Source organism: Anser brachyrhynchus (assembly GCF_964034855.1).
Source record: "Anser brachyrhynchus genome assembly, chromosome: 5".
NCBI lineage: Eukaryota > Metazoa > Chordata > Aves > Anseriformes > Anatidae > Anser > Anser brachyrhynchus.
In genome coordinates, this window is record NC_137699.1 from 53,852,949 (window position 1) to 53,876,240 (window position 23,292).

Here is a 23,292-nt window from a genome sequence, read left to right on the forward strand (position 1 = left end):
CCTACTTTTTCTTTTATGCATAGCTTCCTACGGGCAGATGAACTGCACTGGTGAATATATTTACCTGCTAATCCCACTCCCAGCTAATTCAGAAGCCACTGGCATATTTTTAATTTTTTTTTTTTACATGTATAGAAATCTCAGAGGACGCTAACTGTGCCACAAATATAAACAAAGCTAATAGACAGGAACAGGAGAAAAGCCTTCTTCAACCATAAGATGGGCTTTCTTTGAATCTTCTATCTATTCAGACATCAACAACAACCAGCTAGGAGACACACATGCCTATGAAGGAAGATTGTACTAGTTCTGGTACTTAGGAACTGTTATATATTTACCATTTCAGAACATTCTTATTATCTGTATTATATAACACAAATAACATGTTTTTTTTGATTCTTTCTAACCACTGTATGACGATGTTTTTGTGGCATTGAATTACAAAAATTATGCACCAATGAATATCACGAGAAAATAAACTGCCACCTGTCACTTTACATCTATTCTTATATCGTAGAACAACCTGAATAACTGTCTCAGAATCTGTAAAATTAAGATTTTAGGTATTGTTTTGCACTTCCCCATACCTGTTCCTTACTAGATTTTGAAAGTCTTTGTATGATTTTTTTTTCTATATCCATATTTTTTGCAGTTTCTCTTCTTACTGAAGTGAGAAGGATTAAATACAATACGCCAGGTGAAGGCACATTATTGTTTTATACAAAATGTTTCCTACATTAGTTTTGAGCTCATTTCTTACATATTCTGGCATTGACTTGAGGTTTGAATGATTTACCTGGTGATGCATTGATCTTTTCTCTAAATTATTACAGATAAAATAGTTTATTATAATGTTGCCATTCATCAGCTTTGAATGGATTTCCCAGAAGCTTCTGAGCCTTTTCCAGTAGCTACTAATTGTTCACCTTATGTTACCTGGAAGTTTTGAATCTCACTACTTAGCAACGTACTAATGATCTGAAAAATGCTGCAAGCAGTAATTCTTTTTGTACGGCAGCAGCACTCTGTTTTTAACCTTCATGCAGAAATCACCTCTCCTACTCTAATTTTTCATTTCTTGGCCATAAAAATATTTGGTCTTTCACTCAAGCACTGTTTCCATAGTTAATTTTTGATGGGCTTCAGAAGCTGAAATGATTCTCAGTTTGTCCTCCATTACTTGATGTTTTACAATGTGTTCCGGATTTACTCTTTATAGTTTTATTTTCCAAGTAACTAGAATTATTTTGTTATTTTCCCACATTTCTAAAGGTAGCAGAAGTCGGATTTGTTAATTGGACATAAATCCTCTTGGATCTCTTCACAGATTACTACCTATTTGCTAGGAAAAATGGAAGAATATTATCAATATTACCCCTAACAGTGTATCCTCTATTCTGAGATTATATGTGCTTTTTAAAAAGCAACTCTGTAACTGTACAAATAATTTGGAATTCTTACCATCCAAACACATGAAGAATTCCAGTTTTTCAAAAGAGTACTGTTTAATCAGTTTCTATATAAGACAAGGAATTATTATGAAATGACTGCAGAAGAATCTGACCAATATATGGGTTTGTCAACCACAAGACAATGAATCCAAGCCCACCTAGCAGAAACAACATTCTCATCTTTTTTCTTTTTGTGACTGATAGTTACTTCATGTCTAGTTATCTTGTCTATCTATCCATTTCCAAATCCTTTTTCTGATTTTTATTTTTTTTTAATACTATAGCGTATGTGAACTTTTGCAAAACCTAATCATCTGACACAGGTTAAGAGAGATTTTCCTTTGAACTAAAAGGGGCACTAGGAATATACTCAGATAGGAGAAAATAGGCCTTCTAAAAATTAGGTGAAAAGCAAAATATTTATTTGCAAATTTGAGGATGAAGCGCATGGCAGCAGATCCCCAAGCAGTAAGGAAAGTCTGGCATGTGTTCTAACTGCTACTGTGAAACACCTGGTGCTCCTGGCATGGAGAGGCAGTCAAAAGAAAGAGCTGTTTATTTTATTTACATCAAGGGCTGTTAGATTCCAAAACTATGGCAACATAATATTTATTTCTAGAGCATGAGCCTCCACAGATCTTATTCTTACACCATTACTCAGACCTATCAGATGAACAAACACCATGTTTTGTATGTTATCCTATTGAATGTTTGCACTGCTAGCTTAGTTGGCAAGGCAAAAGATTACATTTGATAGTCTAGCTAAATTTGTGTAATTTGGTCAACTGCTAAAGATGCTCTGCAATGAAATGTATGGGAAAAAGGTTGCAAATATGTCCACGTGTTCAAAGGAAACATTAAAAATTTGCCATTGTAAACATGAGCAGCACTACCTCTACTTGTTATAAAGCTTTGTGAGCTCAAGCTTTTAAGATCCTTACCTTTGTCTTGATTTGTTTGGGTGTATCAGTGAGGAAGATGGAGGAGTTGGGGTCACTAGCACTCATTTTTGTCTGTGCTCCTTGCAAGGCTGGGAAGAAGACTGAGTGCAGTAAGGCTGGTTTAGGATATCCAATTCTAGGTGCTACATCTCGGGTCATTCTAAAATAAGGGTCCTGGAACAACGATCAATAAAAGCATAGAATAAAGTTGAAAAACGTGTTTTAAAGGCTGATTAGTGTTGGATTGTTCATTCCTTAACAGGTGGTATCAAGAAAAAAAAAGAAAGTTCCATAACCTATTTCCAATTCTCAGACTCAGAATCATTTAGGTTGGAAAGACCTCTAAGATCATCTAGTCCAACCATTAACCTACCACTGCCAAGTGTACCACTAAACAATGTCCCTAATTCGGTCCATCCAGAGGAACAAACAAACAAACCCCAAATCCCCCCCCCCTTTTTTTTTTAATTTCTGTAGTTTCACTGTACATTCTGATTCCCTCACTTAACAGACACATTTACAAGGATTTGGAGGTCGATACCGACCAAGATGGCAAGCTTTACCCTTTCAAATCTAGTTTAAAGCTCTATGTATCAGCCATGCTAAATCACGTGCAAAAATCCTTTTCCTCCTCTGAGAAAGGTGCAACCCATCAGGCACCAGCAGGCCTGCTGCTGTGTAGACCATCCCATGATCAAGAAACCCAAAATTCTGCTGGTGACACCAGCCTTGTGGCCATGTATTGATTACCTGGGTCTGCCTGTTCCTTTCAATATTGTTCCCTGGTAGTGGAAGGATAGAGGAAATTGCTACCCATGCACCTGGTCCTTTAATCAATTGCCCCAAAGCCTTAAAGTCCCTCTTGATTGTCCTCGGACTTCTCTTTGCTACTTCACGACTGGTGATGTGAAAAACCAATAGTGGGTAATTATTTTTAATGGCCACATGTTCCTCCATCCTATCTTTATAGATCTCAGTTGTTAAGGTTCTGCAGCCTTTCTGACAAATTATTCCAATGCTTCTTTACTTTTACTGATAGAAGGTTTTTCCCTAGGGTACAACATGAATCTCTGCTGCTGCAAGTTAAAGCTCACTATGATGAAAATATGATTTCCTTACCTGATCAATAGCACATGGAATAAGACACTGTAAGTTTTCCTTGCCATTGAAGATCTGTGGAAATGATGAACTGAAGGATGGAGCAGCTTGAATAGCAGGAAAACTGATCTTACCTGGAACACAAGAAGTTTGGAAAAGGTGAGAAGTCAATATATGCAATGATAAATAGAGAGAACCTTTTGAAATATGTAAAATGCACATGCAAGTCATTTGGATACTCACTTGAAGACCAATATTTGCCTTTATCAAGCAGTATTGCCTCAGCTGAGGAAACCTTTTCATCTGTACCTTCTATGAGCTCAACAAACCATCAACTAAAACTAATTTAGGTACTAATGAAAAAGGCTGTGATCACAAAGATTCAGGACAAGGTTCAGCAACACATGCTTTTTATGCTTTTCCTTCATCATTGAATAATCTGTCCTTCACAGAAATATACTTGACTGTATCATTACTCTGAGCTGCTCTTTTTTTTTTTCCCCTCTCACATTCTCTTTGTGAGAGAATTAGTATAGAGATACTTATCAGGTGAAGTCTCCTCTAAGATCTTACAATCATTGCTATATGCATGCTGTTCAAAAATCTCAGACGTGGTTAATTTTCTTTTTCTATAGTACTTACTCACAGAGTGACCAACCTACTTCCCTGATCAATACTCTTAGAACAGAAACCAAGTAGTAGATTTTTCCAAACATGGAACGAAGTCATTAATACAATACCAACATTTATTAGAACACTGGTAAGGCAGAAATAGGAATCTGTTTTTCAGCTACAGTTAAGTCTGAAAAGCTGACTAATTTTTGGTCAGAGAATGACGTTAGCACTTAGGAACACCAATGTTTTAATGCCATCATTGACAAGCAATCTTTCTTTGGCCAATGTGACAGAAACCTACAATCGCAGTGAAGTAAATGGAAGACAGGGTTACCTAGCAAAATGACAATAAGGCTTTTGAGCACTCCTTATCTTTTCTCACACGTGTATGAAAAGTTTTCTACTTTTGCAGTAGAAATTTATAGGAAGTATAGTTGACTATAGCTACAATAGTTCTAAAAACCAAGAATTGCTCTCTGTCCTGATCATTTCAACTTTTGTGTTTTGCACTTTGTTGTTACTAATAATACACCCTAGGAATTTCACTGTCAAGTGTTTTCTATACTGAAGAAACCACAGTAACACCCTGTTAGAATCAGCCTAGAAACATGCATCCTGTTTTTCCCATCTGTTTCATGAATGGCGGATACCAATCTCTTCAAATAGTTACTTAAATAGTGCCACAGAAAGTGAAAGCAAGGATCGCTTCCAGTAACCCATGTTATTTCCTACCAATGCAATCACTGTCTGTAAAGCCAAAGATTCCTTTCACTTGGTTAAATGTAACATGCTTCTGAACTTTGACGATGTTTCTGTAGAATCCCATACTTGACCTGTGAGAAAGAAAGTGAAAAAATAAAGTACAAAGAGTGGGAAAGCACAGATAAAAGCTTTCATTCCAAAAGCTGAGAATGTTACAAAACTTGAAGGATTAAATCTCTGAAGGCACTGTTTTGGTCTTTTGGTGGCCCATGGAGATGATAATGAGAGGATCTTCTACAAAGGCAGCTCCAACAGAGGTTTCTTTTCTTAAATCTCCTTTAAAGTTTACTCAAAGTTCAAATGATAATCTTTCATGCTGTTAAATTAACTGACCATAACAGTTGATGCCTTTCATGCAGATAAAGTACAAACACATCTCAAAGATTTTGATGCCACCTTAAAATCAACCTGCAGTTTTCTTGGTGGTTTAGGTATTTTCTTACATTTTAGCAGCTTTAATATATTTTTTTGTAATTTAAGTCCTGCACACACAAGTATTTGTTTATATATTATACAGAAGAATGAAAAGAGGATATATACAAAATGTTGAGCAGCATAAAAATGAATGTTTCTACTTTAAGTATTGTAAAGATTGTCTTGAAGCTTTCCAATCTAGATACACTAGTTAAAACACTGTTGGCTGTCAAAGTAGAAGAGAAAATACAGACAATTTTTTTGTTTCAATGCTCTAAAGAAATTTATACTTACCCCAAGTAGTCTAAATCAGAAAAGATAAAGGTTTTATTGACGTCAAAACCACATGCAATGATATCTTTTGCATTTTCTTTAGCATATTCATATGCCTTCTCAGTTGTCAGATCCTTCCAGAGGTACTTCTCATCATCAGTTAACTGTATAACTAACGGAACATCAAATACTTCTTGCAGCCACCTTATAAAAGCAGAAAAATTTTATCTCACAGTGATTAAAAATAGACATTTTAGCCACACAGTTAAAAATATTTTTATACATTTAAACAAAAGCATATAAAAAGGACTGCACCATATGCAGTTACTTATGTTTATCTGAGCAGAGGTAAGCACTTTATACAGATTATAATGACAACTTACCTGGAAAAAAAAAAAAAGACTCGTTTCCTGTACATATGTTAGCAGTCACCATTTGCAATGACAGAAGAATTCAAAGAGATTTTTTGACTCAGAATCCAATTTCTTAGTGTCCTGCTGCTGCAGGCACCACCTCACACAATGATATTATTGAGTCTCATCACAAACTTGTGCTTAAGAAAAACAAAAATTCTAAGGAGTGCCGTCAAGCTTCAGGTGCAAGGAAGATGGCTTTATGGTAATACATGGATTGTGATCACGTTAATGAAACGTTAAGATTGCATTGTTCATCAATATTCACCTCAAACAAAGAAAACTCACTGCAATGTATCATTTAGTTCCATAAGCAGCATTCAACATTTCCTTAGGAAAAAAACGTTTTGATTAATGAAAATTGTAGAAAAAGCTTACTTTGTGAATATAAATGGGATAAGATGACCAACATGCATTGCCTGAGAGGACGGCCCTCTGCCTGTATAAAGGTAAAAGGACTTCTTATTTTCGTAAGCATGAAGGATTTGGTCCATATCCCTGAAGAAGAAAAAACAAACAAAGGAAAACATGAGGCAATTCAAAGAATTTAAGAAGAAATATCTTCTGTAATTCTTTTTTATTCAAAATTCAAGTGCTTTTAAAGCCAAATGTATTAATAAGTGAAATATAGTATCTTAAGTGTCCTAGAAATATATATATTTTTAATTAGTTTTCTGATTTAAGAAAAGGATTGTCTCCTTCAGCCAGCTTATGAGGAAAACCAAAGAGAAATTTACTTAACTGGATAATAATTTCTGAAGCTTCATAAAACAGAGCTGTGAATCATTTCACAAATAAGGTGTTATGTTAAAGCAACCTGGTTGGAATGGTCTGTGGTGGGGGTTATGCCCTCAATCATGCTCAGGCACTTACTTGAAAAGTGCTAGCTGCCATGGGCCAAAAGTCAATGCATGCTAACAATTAAACAACGTAGATGATTGTCAGGCTGGTGCTTAAGATTATTCCCTGAGCCTTTTTTATGTAACAATAAAGAAGTATAGGTACACAAGCCATGTGAACCCCTGCTGACATCAGCAATGCCAGCATATGAGACCTGGGGTTCTTTGCCAGACCAAATTCTCCATCTGGCTGTTTACATACTGGCTCAAAATGGAACCTGTACAAAGCAAAGATTCCCTGTACACTTCTCCTTCTATTTAGGGTAAGTGAAGACAAATCAGAAAAAGATGCATGTACCCTGAAAGAACAAAGTGGTTCAAGTTCTGACAGGGTAAACCTGGAGTAGTTGCTAGTTTCAATTCCACAGTTGGTTTACCTTGGCGTAAAGAACATGGTCTTTTGCTAGTCAGAGTAAATGCTCACACAAAGACTGTGAGCCCAGTAATGCTCACAGGAAGTCTACCTAATCTGGCCTTTTTGAGTTTTAACGAGAAAAACTCACCTGTGAGAAAAAAAGATTCCTCTACGTAGAAAGCGGTGAGGTTTTTGCCCAATAGCTCTTTCTATTCGATTGATCAGATCCGTGTCAATTTTAGTGCTGCCAAACCGAACTATAATAATAAAATATTAAAAAATACAATAAAATTAAGCACAGCATAGCTACAAAGAGATCTTGGATTTACCAAAAACATACCAGTGCAGCCTAGATCAAAAAGAACATCTTTAAGTTTTAGGAAAAATGTAAAATGGCTAGATTTTCCTGATTCTTCCCTGGAGTCCCATCAGTAGTCTCTGATATTAACTCTTTGCTAGCAGGCCCAGTCTATTTGCTACATCTCCATTTTGCTCCATCTATGATTAATCGTAATAGCCGTCTCCTTATACAAGGAGTATGCTTATTCAGAACAAAAAACATTCCAGAGAAACATATCGAGGTCAATAACTTGGCATCCGTAAATCAAAGGATAAGAATGGCTGCGAGGCTCTGAATGTTGCTTTCTTCATGTCTGAATTTTCAGTCCTCAAATCATATTTTCCTCTTTTCAATCCCAAATGCTCTTCTCCAAACTTCATTTTTCATTTATATTGACATGATTACGGACACTGCTCCCCTCAAGAGGCTTGAAAAGGTAATGCATAATAACCTTCACTGCATTCAAGTAAGACTTGTTACTTGGAAAACAGTTTAGGAAATGCAGCTGATTAAAATAAAACAGTATTTTCAGAGGAAGTGATTTCATTCAAGAAGGGTTTTGTCAGACTGAAACAGCAGCATTTTTTTTCCCACTGCAGATGAAACTGAACTGGGAAAATCTTTTATTTCTTCATTAGAGCTTCCTATACTCCAATCCCAATTCTTGGACCCTAATAATCATGTCAATTCTCCATGATTTTGACCCGCTCAAAATGATCTAGACAGGAATCTACTCTTTGCTACTATTCTGCTCTACTCAGCATTGGAACAATCTGCAGTATTAGCTATTGGGATTGACAAACTAATCAAGAGAACGAAATAGATAAAAATGTACATTTTTATGTATATAATAATCTATCTCCATCTATATATATAAAAAAAAATCAACACAAAAAATAAGCCTTTCTGCAGGGATGCAGTAATTAACTGAAATGTCCTTCCAAAGACTGCAACTTCCTACTGGAGCAGGTGGGCTTCTGATGTTACATCCTAGCACATGGTAATGATCCTTAGCTGGACAGTGTAACAGTTTAGACCACTGGATAACAAGAAGAAGTTGATTCCAACTGGAGGCAGAACTCTTTCAGTGCACTGCCTTGGGAATACAACTCATTTTACACACAAAATTAAACTACGGGGGCATCAAGGAATATTGAATACACTTGGGGTAATTTGGAAAGCCAAATATTCAGATACCCTGGGCTTATTATAAAGCCAGACTACACCAATTTCTTTCCCAGAGGAGGAAAAGAGGCTTTCCAACACTTTACAACACAGGTTCTCAGAACACAGCATGGAGGCTAGTTTTAGTCAATACAGGCTTTGTATACATCTCAAAAAGGATTATTTAAGACCATGGCCATCCTCATGCTTGAGACTGCAGCACTCAAAAGGGATGGGACAGAAGACTAAGCCCAACATGTACCCTGGAACACTGGGATGCTCAGAAACACCGAGTACAGGGAGTTCCCCTCCTACAGTCTGGCTGAAAATTGAGATGTATGTTTAAGTTTGATGCTGAACTTTGTTAGGTGGACTATTAACTAAACAGCCTTGCACAGACAAAAATCAGGAACCCCCACTGAAGGAAAAGCAGGAGAGACTCTTGACAGGAAAGAAGAATAGTAATGCATCCAATCTGAGCATCAACTTGACTATGTTTCTGTAGCTTCGGACCCTCTCCACCTATCTCATTTTCTTCTATATTACTGGTTATGCACAGCATTAATACAAGGCTTTGTACACAGTCAGTACACTTAAAGTCATGTGAATCCATTACTAAACGGGAGAGAAAACAAGGCCTCTTGTTTCCCACTGGATAATGGTGAACAAGTTCCTGTGCAACTGTCCGTTCACTGGAGGTGACTCAGGAGGGATAGCACACAAAGGAAGCACCAGGCCCATCCACTGACTCATTAAAACAAGTGCCACTAAAAAAAATAAATGCTGGTTCATGATTCAGCAAACACCACTTTAATCCATATGTCTTCTGAGTGTTTCCAAATGTGCTTGTCCCAAGCAGACCTTAATTACTGATTTAATTTCTGCCTAGCAAATAAAATGCATTACAAAGTGCCAAAGTAATTGTAATTTGGATGAATGCTAAATAGAGACCAAATGAACACGAAAAACGTTTGATTCAGCAGAACAATAACAAATGGCAAGAGGTTAATCTTATAGAGAGAGGTTCTGGAATCCCCCTCCTTGGTTATCCTCCAAAGCCACATGGACATGGTCCTGGGCGACCTGCCACAGGTGGCCCTGCTTGAGTAGAGGGGTGGGACAAGATGACCTCCACACTTCCAACCTCCACCATTCTGTGATAAAGAAATCATGAGAATGTTGAAGACTAGCTGAGGCTAGCCACCTCAGAAATATTTGCACTGTCACATAAAGTGATTAAAAGCTCTCTGATATTACATAATCATAGATGGTTTGGGTAGGAAGGGACCTTGAAGATCACCACCCCCCTGCCATGGGCAGGGATGCCACCCACCAGATCAGATTGATTAGGGCCCCATCCAACCTGGCCTAGAACACTTCTGGGGATGGGGCACCCACAGCTTCTCTGGGCAGCCTGTGCCAATGCCTCACCGCCCTCTGAACGACAAATTTCCTCCTAATAGCTAATCGACATCTCCCCTCCTATAGTTTAAAACCATTCCTCTTTGTCCTGTCACTATCTATCTGTAAAAAGTCGCTTTCCACTGATGTAGAACACTTTACTGGAAATGCCTACCTAATTGTATTAAACATTAACAGGCTGTGTGGCTCCCTTTTCTTTGTCCATCTTCATCTTCCTTGTTAAAAAACTGCATAATATTTGCCTGTATATTTCCTCTAATGAGGAAGTTCAGTGTATTTTAAACTCTCTGTCCAGAAAGAAATCTGCCTTCCTGACCAGCTTCTGACAAGGACACAGAGCCCTTTTCTTTGATGCTGCTTTTGATCTCTAGTGTTCTACCTTTTCCCAAAAGACAGCTTTACTCTTGCTATATATAACGGGTCCTGAGAGCCGCCATTTTCAAGAGCAAATTTACATTTGCTGAAAATTTATTGCGTACTTTTCCTTTTTGCTGTTGCCTGGTTATATTTGCATACAAATAGTAAATTATTAGTTTTCTGTTATTACACTAACTTTACTGACCAGGCCAGTCTTGATAATCTTTGAATGGCCATGGAAACTGGGAGAGGCTCCTGTGGACTGGAAGAAAGCAAATACCACCCCCACCTTGAAGAAGGGCAAGAAGTAGAATCTGCGGTACTGGAGGCCAATCAGCCTCACTTCAACCTCCGGGCACGTGACGGAGCAAGTAAACCTGGAAACTATTTCCAAACATTATTAAAGACATGAAGGTCACTGGGAGTAGTCAGCGTGGATTTATGAATGGGAAATAATGCCAGTCCAACTTATTAGCCTTCTGTGATGATATGACGAGCCTAGTAGAAGATGTGAGAACAATGGATATTGTTTATCTCAATTTCAGAAAGGCTTTTTACACCATCTCCCATCTTATTCTCATAGTCAACTGATGAAGCCCAGACTAGGTAAGTGAGGTGAACTGTAAATGGGCTGAATTGCCAGGCTCAACCAGTTCTGACCAGTAGCTGAAATCCAGCTGGAGCCCTGGTGTTAGTCATGTAGTCCTGGGGTTAATACCGGGGCCAACGCTGTTTAATAACTTCTTTAATGATGTGGACAAGGAGACAGAGCGCACTCGCAGCAAGTTTGTGGATGATGCATTACTGGGAGGGGTAGCTGATACACCAAATAGTTGCACTGCCATTCAGAGGGACCTCACCAGGCTGAAGAAATGAACTGAAAGAAATCTCCTGAAGTTCAACAAAAGGGGATGTAAAGTCATGAATCTGGAGAGCAGTACCTCTGTGCAATGGTACAGGCTGGAAAGCAAGAAGTTAAAAACAAGCCAGCAATGTGTCCCTGCGGCACTGGAAGCTCAATGTCCTCGTGGGATGCATTAGGAACAGTGCTGCCAGAAGGTTTAGGGAGGTGATCCTTCCCCTCTGTCACTGCTGGTGAAAAACACCTGGAATGCTGGGTCCAGTTCTGGGCTCCTCAATACAAAAAGAATCCAGATATACTCAAATGATTGCTTAAAAGAGAAGGCTCGGGAAGGGGGAGATCTTAACAATGTGTATAAGTATCTGAGCAGGGGAAGTGAGGGGAGCAAAGGAGATATATTTCATACTGTGTGTATGGTCAAATGTGGGAACAGGTTGCCCAGGAAGGCTGTGGGATCTCCATCCTTGAAGATGCTCAAAATCCTACTGGACAAGGTGCTGAGCAATGTGCTCTCATTGACCCTGCTTTAAGCAGGGAGGTTGACTAGATGATCTCCCACCAACTGCAAACGTTCTGTATCACTTGCGATATTGAGCTCACTGAAGTACTAGCATTGTTAACATACAGAGCTCCTTCTGACTTACCCCTCTGCTCTTTTCTCATGCTCAAAACACAAAAAACCCACACATTCTCTAGGGATGTTCACCTCTAGTACTTAGTTAACAGAACCTTTCTTCCCAGAATACCTGTTTTGGTGCATAAGCAGGCACTTAAGTGTACACCCAGGACAACCATTTCAGAATAATACCCCTTTCAATCACACCATGCTTTTAGCACTTTCATTTCTTCTATGTTTGAATAAAAACAAACACATTGACAACTTTATAGGGTACCACTAGCATATAAAAAGACTGTAGGTGGCACAAAAATTTCCTTTATTGTAAGAGCTATTAAATTACGCTCTTGGACAATATTTTGTATTACTATTTTTATAAGGGAAAGGAGGAAGAGGAAGTTTATAAAGAGCAAACAGTAACTGTTGCATTTGCTGGAGTGGCTAGCATTCTTCTTTGAATAATTTTCAATGTTTCCCTTAGAATAACCTAAATGACTCATCCACCAAAATCCCCAATCCGTTAGCAGTGTAAATTAAGCAGAACTGGTCTAACTCTCCATTGCTGAGTAGATGAAAAGGACATACACACATACACAAATAGGTACTGGAAAAAACGATACTGCTGTCAGGTAGAAGAACAGCATTACTGTAGCTAACTGATTTACAGTGAAGTCATACTAGCCATTCTCAAAACAACTTTGAGATTGTGCCAACACAAGTATTCTACTCTTTCCACTATTATACAAGATTTAGAACTCCGCCCACCCCAAGAAAACAAAAAAGTCTTCTCCACATCTACACAGGTAATGAGGTGAGTGATCTTGTCCATTTCTAGATTCTAACAATTATCTTTCTTCCTTCCCCTCCACTGACATATGTCTTTCTCTGCACACTTCTCCCTTTCCAATTTTTCCTTTCTCCTATTGCCTTCTGCAGACTAAGCCAATATACACATACATTTGATGTAAACATTCAGTAACACCACACTGAGTTAAAAGAATGCTGACACTAACAACTGAGCTCTCAAAAGCAAATACATGGTTACTGCCACATAAGGGTGTATGCTCTGTGGTCTGCTTAACAGCTTGTTTCTCACACCAGCCACATACAACTGTTACAGAATTTTCACTGAGGTACATACATTTCATTAAAAAGCAAAAATAGTAGAAATTAATGAATAGTTCTTTCACCTATTTCTATGCTATGGACTCAAACTGTAAAAATAGACTATAAAACAAGTAACAAAGTTAACTAACAGCCTGTTTCTTAAATTACAGAACTTTGCAAGTTTTGTAGCTTCCTTATCTGAAATATTTTCTATTACACGTATTTTTTTTGGCATGAGCAGTGCCTTTTCCATCCAAGCCAGCACCAGTCTGTTTGATAGCGTGCCTGGTGAAGGTGTCATTACACTTATAGATTTCTATATTACTTTTGGACCATCCCTGCTCTCCCTAATGCAGAAGTCAAGTCAGATGCAGAGAGATGGTAGGAAAAATCCTAGAGCCTGGCCAGAATGCTCTGAGCTCTAGCTGTTCTGCACCACTAACACTGAAGATGTATAATATACCCATTCACAATGTCTTCATTAATGTACCTTCTAATAACAGTCCACATGTTAAAAACTAACTGAATAAGATTTATTTTAAACTGAGAAGTTGTTTGCAACACTTTTAAGTCTTCCATAGGAAATCCCTGCCTGGGACATTTTCAACTTCTACAGCAAACTCTTTAGACACGAATGCTAACATTAAACACAAACTGTTACACGTAATCGTGTTGATCAAGGTTTGTTATGATTCGTTATATCCTGTTTTTGTGGTCATTATGACCACTCTGCATAAATTCCTTAGAAGCAATGAAGAAAGAGCCGTACCTATGAGTTTGTCATAATCCACGCCTTTAGCATTTGATGTCTGCACTGTCCAGGGGTCCACAAAATCCTCATCCTCTTCTTTAGTTGTACCATTGTTTATTAATGCAAGGTCTGTTGGAGGTAAGCCTGCCTGATAATCTTGTCCCGTTGTTGTTTTATATGACAGCTTTAACGATAACAGCATCCTCACTGCTGCATCTATTTCATCCTGAATAAAGAAAAAACCAGCTGTTTAACTTGATGCAATTGAGATAAACAATTACATCTCAATTCTCCAAAATTCTGTATCCATGGTTTGACTTGAAATGCATTACTCATAAGCTCTAAGCTTTTATTTACATGCTTGCAGCATCACTGCCAAAGGTAAAAGTAAGGAAAATAGCAGGTGACACAACTTCCTAACCAGCAGAACTTAGAACATCACTGGCAAAGTATTTAAAGTACCTCTGTTTCACTTCTCTATTTGTGCCTAAGGGGAAAAAAAATGCCTGTTTTTCAGAGGGATAACAAGCTCAACATTTTAAGCACAGATTTCTAAGATACAGGGATATAGTAAAATACAATAATTTACTTTACACTGAATGTTCTTTTAGTGGTTTACCTTAAAATAAGATTTGTTACAACTCAATGACAGACTTGAAAACAAAGAAGAACATTAAGTTCCTCACAACTTCCATTGCTATGACTTTTTTAATACAAAGCTATTGTAACATCTCATGCAAGCAATAAATACATCAAGTTTTATACAATGCCTAGTTTTCAAGGCTTACTCCCACACGCAATCCACGAAGAGAGACCATATGAAACCTGAGCTCTCTTTGCCAACATAGTGATGACAGAGCTGAAAATTAATGGCAAATTACTACAGGAAGATTAAACAGGGACTGTTACAGGAAGACATATTTGTTAGTGTATACAGTAGTGCTCCCAGAAAGATTTAAACAGAGAATCTAAAACCAGGGAAGAATGAAAATGACAAAAACTTCATTTGAAAACCAAATACCTTGGATCCCATTATGTAGCAATGCAACTGGGCTGAAGCAGCCTTCCAGGCCTACAGCTCTCTGTTCTTACTTCACAACTTTGCTCTTGCTAATAACTATCTTGCTCCAGGTATGTCCACAAAATGGACATAAATCTTTTAAACTAAGATTTTTTCTGACTGTAATACAAAATAGATCTCAGGACAATCATATTATTTCAGCACTCTTAAAGACAAACCTAGTCTGAAAAATGATGAGTTCAGCACACAGAATGGGAATACCTTTGGTGCTTTTCCTGCTTTCAGTGCTCTGACTTTCTCTCCTTGCTCAGTTACTCTTTCAAACAGCTGAAGTGGACTCAGGGATTTCAAATCACAGTTTGGACTATCTGCCATTTTGCCAGTGTAAAGGATCCTTTTATTTACAACTCAGCTAAATCTGAGTTCCAGTCTTTTGGCTTGTAGATTCAAAAGTGCAGCAGCGAAAACCAGGAGAACTGTAGGGAAAAAAAAAAAAAAGTGTGTTTTATTCTTCCATATACATCTTGAAGATTAGTTCAATAAAGTAAGAACACAAAAAAACTACACTGACCCCATATCTAATTCTATTCATATCAGATTGATAAATGGAGAGACTTTAACACAGTGAGCTTCAGAGAGCAAACAAGTTTCAAATGCTAAATTCAGTTTCACTTGTAAATGGACTGATATTGACAAGAGCACCAAATAAATTTACAGATCATTCCAGTGTTGTTTCTAAGTATCCCATTTAAAACTAGAACACCTTTTCAAAAAGGTGTCAAAGTAATTAAAAATATTTATGACTCAGAGCACCTGACTCCTGATTAATGTGTTTGTACTACTTGATACCCTGTCAAATTTTGTTCCATAAAAGCTGAATGATCAAGAGATTCTTATAACCATTATAACGAATTTTGTCTTAATACATGCAATCTAATCTTTCAACTCATAAAAAAGGCATACAAGAGAAAAGCGTTGTCTTTACTGCTTTCCTCTAGATGTTACAAAACTTATGATCAGTGAGAAATGCTGCTTTCTATGAAACAATCAATTCTCAGGTAAGCAACAGTCTGTAAATTTAAGGAACTATTTGTTTCTCAGCAGTACATAAGAAAAATAATGCTGGAAGATGGCTTAAATCTGAGAATAACAACACAGAAGCCTTCCTTATGTCCAACATATACCTTAATCACAGAACCTTCCTAGCACTGAGTGTGCCCTTGATCCACAAATGGGCTTCTCTCCCAGGCTAACACAGATAATATTGTAATGATTAACAACGGCATAGTCTGAAAGTTTCTTAGCATTCTTTTTAAAAAAGTAATTAATAGCATACAAGACTCCGGAAAATTACAGCTGCATAGTTTACAGTATGCTAACATAGGAAGTACAGAAAGTTAAATAATGCTGTTAAGAAAGTGTACAGTTTTGGTTATCAAAGGCATTAAAATCAAGGTTATTTTCTCTCTACATCAGAAACATCTTGATCTTTATCCCTTCAGTTTTAATCTAAAACATGTTACAAGTAAGCTCTCTTGTACTTAACTTTAATGAGTACATTGAACACCTCTTAGTAGTTTCCAAGAATGGAAAACTACTGTAATATGGACTGCATTGAATTAACTTATATTTTACTATATATGGCTTCTATAAAGGTGCCCCCGCAATTTCTTCCTCCGACTTTTCCAAAATTACTCGATAAATTGCATTTAACTACTCTCTCTACTCTCTGATCTAAAAAATAGACTTTTATCGCTGTCTAAGAAATCTGGTGAATCTGTTATCAGCCTGCCATGAGTGAAAACCCATTTCAACTACACAAACAGGACTCTTTATTTTAAGAAATCCTTATTTAAAAAAGAATATTCATGCTCAGCACCTTCCTATACAAAATGATATGCTCTTTAGCAGTACGCAGGCTAAATTACCATTTTTTTGGTAATAATTCAAGCATCTGAATATTTAAAAATCCAGAACTGTGGATAAACAAGCATTAACTTAATATGGTAAGAGACAATTTAAAAACCATTATGATTCTGATTTTGCCATATTTACATACAAGAAAATAAGTGCTAAAAGAGAATAGGGAAGAAACCTATCTGTAAAATAACACTGGAAGTCAAACTGCAGCTATCTCAAAGCGATGAATATGCTACAACAACCAGGTACACAGAGATGCATAAAAGAATTTGATAAAACCTGAGCCTGATACAATGAGATACCGGTGCAAATTTTAATGAGAAAAGCAAACTGAGGGGAAAAATTTCTATGGAAAATATCACTGCAATTTGGCCAGGGTGGCAAAGTGCTGCATCACAGCCTGGTGTGGTTCATTATGCAATCACCCAAGCTATTGCATGGGCTTTTTCTTGAGAAGAAAATGATGTCATCTTAGCTCACACTGATTCTTCATTTGCCTGCACTATAATCAGAGGTGACAGTGACAAATGCAATGGAAGTTAAAATAGTAAATTAAGCTCACAGTGAGCCGCAAACAGCTGTATGTTGGAAATAGCATCCACCCTGGGCGTTCTCCATCATGCCCTGCCCGTGAGGGAAGAGCTCGGTGCCCACGTACAACCCTGATGACTTTCAAAGGATTTTGCATATCCAAAGGGAGCTAGCTGAATGTTCAGAGACTAAAACATGTGTTAAAAGTCTCTAGAGGAGGAATATGCCTCCCAAATGGCTACCCATTAATGATTTTGTAAGAAATAGAGTTGTAAGCTTAGTGCCCTGTCATCTCCCACTTTCAGAGTGGGATTTGGAGAGCCTCCCCAGCACATATTGGCCCATTGCTGAGCATATTCAGCCACAGTGAATTACAAAAGCTGATAAAAAAAAAAACACAGGCATTTTCTCCCCTTTCCCAGAATTAAAAAAATAATAATTAAAAAAAGCAGCACGTAACAGTTGCACGAGCAGCTGAGCGCGACTTCAAAGCGCCCCTCCCACACCACAACCAGCCCCGTGCGCATTTACACCGCGTGTAATTAAAACGCCGCCGTGATGGGCCTCCCTGGGCAACTTACGAGGGACCCGCCGGTCGCCGAGCCGCGCAGCTGCACCATTCCCAGCCCTCCGCAAAGCCCCGGGAGGAAGGGGAAGCGCACGCCCCGCCGGCTGCTGGGCGCTACCGGTCGCTCACGCAGAGGCCGGGGGGCAGCGGGCTGCTCCCCTCTGCGCGCCCGGAGCTCCCCGATCCCGTCAGACCCGACCCGGCCCCGTCAGGCGCGATCGTGTCACAGCCGCTCCCGCCAGGCCCGGCCCGCTCCCGCCCGGCTCCCCCCCCCCCCCCCCGCGCCACCTCCCCAGCTCCGCGCGTCCCGTTCCGGCTGGGAAACGCGCTCCGCCCGGAACCATCGTTTCCTCCCTCGTTCCCCTCGCTCGCAGCCGGAAGCCCCTGTTGCCCCCAGCGGCCCCCGCAGAAGGACTCGCCATCGCCCAGCCAGCCGCGGCCCCAGCTCTGCCCGCCGCAACGCGCTGTGCCTGCGGGGGAACGGCGAGAGGCCGGCCCGTTAGAGCGACGGGAGCGGTTTCTGCCCGGCGCGCTTATAAACGGTGAGCTGCCGCGGGAGGCCGGGTTCCGGGGGCCGCCCCTCAGGTACTAGGGGGCCGCGGCGGGGCTGGGAGGGGGGAAAGAGGGGAGCGGCCGGGGCCTCGCAGGGGCTGGGCGGGCCCGGGGCCGGGCTCGGGAGCTCGTCGGCTCGCAGCTCAGGGCAACAGAGCTTTGTTAAAGCGTCTTCAGGCGTCCCTGTCCGCTTAAATGAAGCCGTTGTTAAGTTAGCAGGGGGTTAAGGTGTGCTTCTGACGAAGCACGCGCTGGTCTTTTTTCTTCAGGGCAGCATAAGAAAGTTTTAGCTGGTTTTGTTTTTTTTAGAAACAGGAATTCTATGGGAAGGCTTGATGACGGGTGCTTTGCTTTTCCTAAAAGACTGAGGCCTGTGGGTGTTGTGTGTTGTGCTGGGATGGGTTTATGTTGACCGGTGTAATTTGGCAGTTTCTTTCCAGTCTTCTACAGTAACGTGTTTATTTCTTATCCTGATACCTGCAAGGAAATGCCTTGTGCTTACCTCAGAACTTCACATTGTATTGCCTCTTTTCCATGTGTGTTTAAAAACAAAATAAAGTAGCTTTTGGAAGTCTGACCCACTCTACTTGTACGTCTTCATTCGTTGCTTTCAGCCAGAGGTCAACTTCTTACTGTTTGTTCATTGTGCATCTTGGTCAGTCTGTTTCCGACCTTGTGATACACATAATAACCACTTACTGTCATTTGTGAAGTGCGGTCCTTCAATGTTAGTACTTATTTGGTGAGAGTTTTCAAACAAAGTTGACTTGAAGGAAGAAGGATGCTTATTACTACTTTTGTTGTTTTTAAATGAGTTGTTCTGGAACACTTCTTAATTATTTTTCCCTTTGAAATTGCTTAAGTAAAATGCTATTTTAACAAATGAAGCTGTAAACTCAAAAAAAAAAAATAAAACTCAAGGAAACAAAAATTCTCTTGCAGTTGTAAGGTGCTGAAATTTACAACTATCATAAACCACAGATAAAGACAAAACGTCCTCTAGAGGGAGATCTCGATGCCTTTATGCGCTAAAATGTTAGTAGCTGTGTTCCAGTTAAGCATTTTGATCACTTGGAAAGGGTCTGATGTTGATGAATGTGTATGTCTGAATAGGGTTTGTGCTTACCAACTTTGTTACAGAATGCAGACCGCAGCCTGTGATGTAACCGTGCTGTAGGTTAAATAAAACCTCATTTTAATTCAAGTAGATCTCATTCTAAAATTAAATGAGTAATCCTTACAAGTTCCAGCATACTGCTCCAGCAGCAGTGTTTGTGGGACTTTCATTTGTGGCATCAACCCTGCAAATGCTTACGGACATATTGCCTTTCGGACAGCAGTCTCAATCCAGCTGCTTTTGATGGTAGCTTCTCCGACCTAAATTGAAGATTTCAGAAACTGATCTGGAAGTGTTGTAGGTTAAATCATTGTAGCATGATGAGTGCTCACAGCTGAGCAAGAAAACAAAGCAAAAATAGTTTCCCATTTAATCACTCTTAGTAATGGAAGGGTAGCCATGCTTTTTGATTGCAAACAGCAGAGGTTAAACATTATTTTTGCAGACACCATCTATGATTTGAATGTAGTTAAACCATGCATGTAGTCCATATGTGCCATACAGATTTTTAGAAAAAAAAACTTTTCTGGGATTGTTACAGTGGTAAATTATTCCAGGTTCCATATGCAATCTCAGTGTGTGATTTCTTTTTTCATAGAAGTTTTGAAAAAGTTAGCTCCACAGTAAACTTTATTTTCTATAAGTAAATGTGAACAGTGAATTCAGTGTAGCTTCTGACCTATGCCTGTTATGTTAAACTAAAAGCTGTGTAGAGCTGCCTCTGGATGTAGTTGGAAAAATTCTTTATCCTGTAAGACTACTGAGTGGGTCAGAAATACATTTTTACTGTTTTTAGTTGCCAGTTGAACCCCTTCATGCTTAACAGCAGGGAGGAGTTGAAAGAAACAGTTACTGTTACAAATACTACAAGTACTTTGGACTGAGAGTATTATTATAAATGAACATCCTAAACCACTGCATAATTACACTACCCTCTTGTTTATGTGTGAGGAGGAAGGAGTTCTACTGCAAGTGAGGTGGAAGTGATTTGCAGTACTTACGCTGGAAGTTTGTTTTCCTTTCCGTACTCGTTTTTTCCTTGTCTTGTGGTATGCAAATGCATCTCTGCAATGCATTAAAAATGTATGCAAAGTGCTTGGAGGCAAATGATGTCGCACCATTGAATGTACAGATGTGCTGTAATAGAGGAATACATTCCAGGAATAAATGGGAATAAAGTACTTAAGGATTTTGTTAAGAAAAGCATATTTATATCCTTTAAGTTACATGTAGCGTAGCGTCCATAATAGACTGTGCTCTGAATGGTCAATTTTTTTATTGTAGATCGTTGCTTTGGAGGATTCCAGCACTGAGATTTCTGGAGTCTGCTATATCAAGCCATAATGAGTTCATCACTGGTTGCTTATGATGATTCAGACCCCGAGGCAGAAACTGAAAAGACTGAAGTCCCCAGTACTTCTAGCAGACAAACAAGCCTTCCGAGTTCTTCTGTGAATCCTGTTCAATACTTTGCACCTGGTAGTTTGAGAACAAAATCTACATATGAAATGCAGCCTACTGAGAACACTGACAATTTTGGCATAAGTATTGTTTGTGAAGATCTCCCCGAGCATTATGCACCGAATAATAACACTGATTTGACATCTCCTTATTGTAGGAGAGCATACTCTAGCCATACTGCATTAAGTATGCCCTACAAAAACTATGAACAGACATCAGGCTCTTCAAGAAACTCTGGAAATGGCACTTCCCAAAAGCGAATGCATAAAGACAGTCCTACAACTATAAAAGGAATTAGACCATATATCCCCAAAAGACTGCGTCAAGAAAATTCCAGTACCGGTGGAAAAAAAGAGTATGAACAGGGTGAAAGCTCAAATTGTCATGTGAAGCCAGACGTATCAGGAAAGCAGACTATGAGAAAGATATCTGAAATAATCAAGCCGTATTTGGGATCCAAATGTAAAGTAACTGAAATCCCCAAAAGCTTAGTATTTCATATGTTTAAACACAGCAGTCCGGTTAATGAAATCCAGTGGTGTCCTGTGCGAGAACAAAGTCACATGCTTCTCTCAGCTTCTATGGATAAAACAATCAAGGTAATGTAAAACAAGATGGTTTTTGGACTGATCAACTAGCTTAAAAATACTGTATTAAATAATGATCTTCTTGGAATAGCATCTTTTTGGCAGTGTGTTCGGTAGTTCCACCATATTCAGAATTGGAGGAGATGCTTTTCCGTACCAGACCTGTTATGAACTCTCAGCTTAATGCTTTAATGTACCTACAATCCTGTTATTTCATATTTTTTTTGTATTAAATATGTTTTAGAGCTTAATTTAAGAAGTTGGATTTCTACTGGGTCATATCTTTTAATTTGTATTAATGTTAGGTTGTCGTTACTTTTTCCTATCTAAGGTCACAGTGGCCTTAAGCACTGTGGTGCAGGTTCTGCCTTCAGTCACTGAACAGCTGACTGCCAGCACTTTGCCAGGCCCAAGTAACTACAGCTGCAGGTGCTGTGCTGGGTCTTGTGCATCTTTCCTTTGAACTGGGATGACATTTTACATTGCAGTAAGGTGTCCTCTCATGATCTAAGGGAATCTTTCCACTTTAAGTTTGTTTCAAGGGTTAACTACTCAATACTTAAGTGTATTTTCCTTTAACTTTAGTGAATTTGGTTTCAGTTCTTTGTTAATTTAGTCAATCCAGTAAATCTTACTTCTACTTGCATAATCATAGGATATCCTGAGTTGGAAGGGACCCACAAGGATCATTGGGTCTAACTCCTGGCTCCACACAGGGCTATCCAAAAATCAGACACTGTGTCTGAGAGCACTGTCCAAACTCTTGTGGAACACCATCAGGCTCAGTGCTGTGACCACTGCCCTGGGGAGCTTGTCCCAGTGCCTGACCACTCTCTGGGTGCAGAACCTTTTCCTAGCACCCAGCCTGACCCTCTGTCACAGCTCCTTCCCATTCCCTAAAACTTTATTCTCAAATTCAGAGCTTTAAGTAAATCTTAGTGCTTAAGAGGCTGGCAGAACAGTCTTTGTATTAGCATATTTCTAAAAAAAATTAGAGGAGGGAACTTTAAAATGTAATTTGAATTCTGATTTGATATTGGTCTGCCATTTAGATCCCCCAACCCCAATAAATTCTTACTAAAATTGAGTTTTCTTTGCCCTTTTGCTATTTATTTTTGTACTAGAGAATTGAGTTTCATTTACTTTGTCTTTTACATGGTTCTTCTTATCTTAGTGTTGTTTCTTTTCTTTTCCCTTCTCCCAGTTTTGCCATGGGGCCCTGTGAAATAAGTGCTGACTTCACATCTTTGAAGCAGTGGTGTTCTTGAATTTCAGACATAGCTCTAGTTTTTTTTTTTTCTTTCCCTCCCTAATGTCTATTAAAGCACTGGTGTTCACAGAAAAGAAAAACCAGGACTTATAGTATGAATTAAACTTCCTCCTCTCAATGGCTTAACTTTTTAAACTTTTATTCTCTGAATTTCACTTCTAGCCAGCATAACCTGTCATATTAGTGAATTTTGAATACTTTGACCTGTAAGGTAATTCTTTCCAAATATTTTTGTCCATCTTTTTCATAAAGACAAAACAGAAGAAAAAAGTACACTTGTTTTTCTTTGCAAGTCTTCCTTAATATACTGAGTAAGTTAAATCTTGACTGCTATCTGAACAACAACCTTAGAAAGAAAATATGATATGCAAAAAGTGCTGTTGGATGTTTTTGGCAAGCTGCATTGTATATTTGGGTTGTGCAAA

At 38.9% G+C, this 23,292-nt stretch overlaps 3 protein-coding genes across 4 annotated transcripts in view; 2 read left to right on the forward strand and 1 right to left on the reverse strand.

Moving 5' to 3' along the window:
• Positions 1-3,572, forward strand: part of SLC25A47 (solute carrier family 25 member 47) — a 21,633-nt gene extending 18,061 nt beyond the window's left edge. The window contains exon 7 of the transcript XR_013951870.1: positions 3,447-3,572. The gene's annotated coding sequence lies outside the window, so the exon portion shown is untranslated. The remainder of the gene's footprint in view (positions 1-3,446) is intronic.
• Positions 1-18,179, reverse strand: part of WARS1 (tryptophanyl-tRNA synthetase 1) — a 21,128-nt gene extending 2,949 nt beyond the window's left edge. Inside the window, exons 1-9 of the mRNA XM_080593903.1 lie at positions 17,894-18,179; positions 15,123-15,337; positions 13,859-14,066; positions 7,370-7,478; positions 6,346-6,465; positions 5,576-5,758; positions 4,838-4,938; positions 3,512-3,624; positions 2,393-2,566 (exon numbers count right to left, since the gene is read on the reverse strand). Coding sequence (XP_080450029.1) covers positions 2,393-2,566; positions 3,512-3,624; positions 4,838-4,938; positions 5,576-5,758; positions 6,346-6,465; positions 7,370-7,478; positions 13,859-14,066; positions 15,123-15,236 — 1,122 coding nt within the window. The 5' untranslated portion in view covers positions 15,237-15,337; positions 17,894-18,179. The remainder of the gene's footprint in view (positions 1-2,392; positions 2,567-3,511; positions 3,625-4,837; positions 4,939-5,575; positions 5,759-6,345; positions 6,466-7,369; positions 7,479-13,858; positions 14,067-15,122; positions 15,338-17,893) is intronic.
• A 102-nt stretch (positions 18,180-18,281) lies between these two features.
• WDR25 (WD repeat domain 25) overlaps positions 18,282-23,292 on the forward strand; it is a 65,993-nt gene continuing 60,982 nt past the window's right edge. Inside the window, exons 1-2 of one of the 2 annotated variants that reach the window (XM_080593902.1) lie at positions 18,282-18,422; positions 20,834-21,609. In XM_080593902.1, the coding sequence (XP_080450028.1) occupies positions 20,893-21,609 (717 nt within the window). In that variant the 5' untranslated portion in view covers positions 18,282-18,422; positions 20,834-20,892. Of the gene's footprint in view, positions 18,466-20,833; positions 21,610-23,292 lie in introns of both variants that reach the window. The other variant, XM_080593901.1, reaches the window with a different exon arrangement.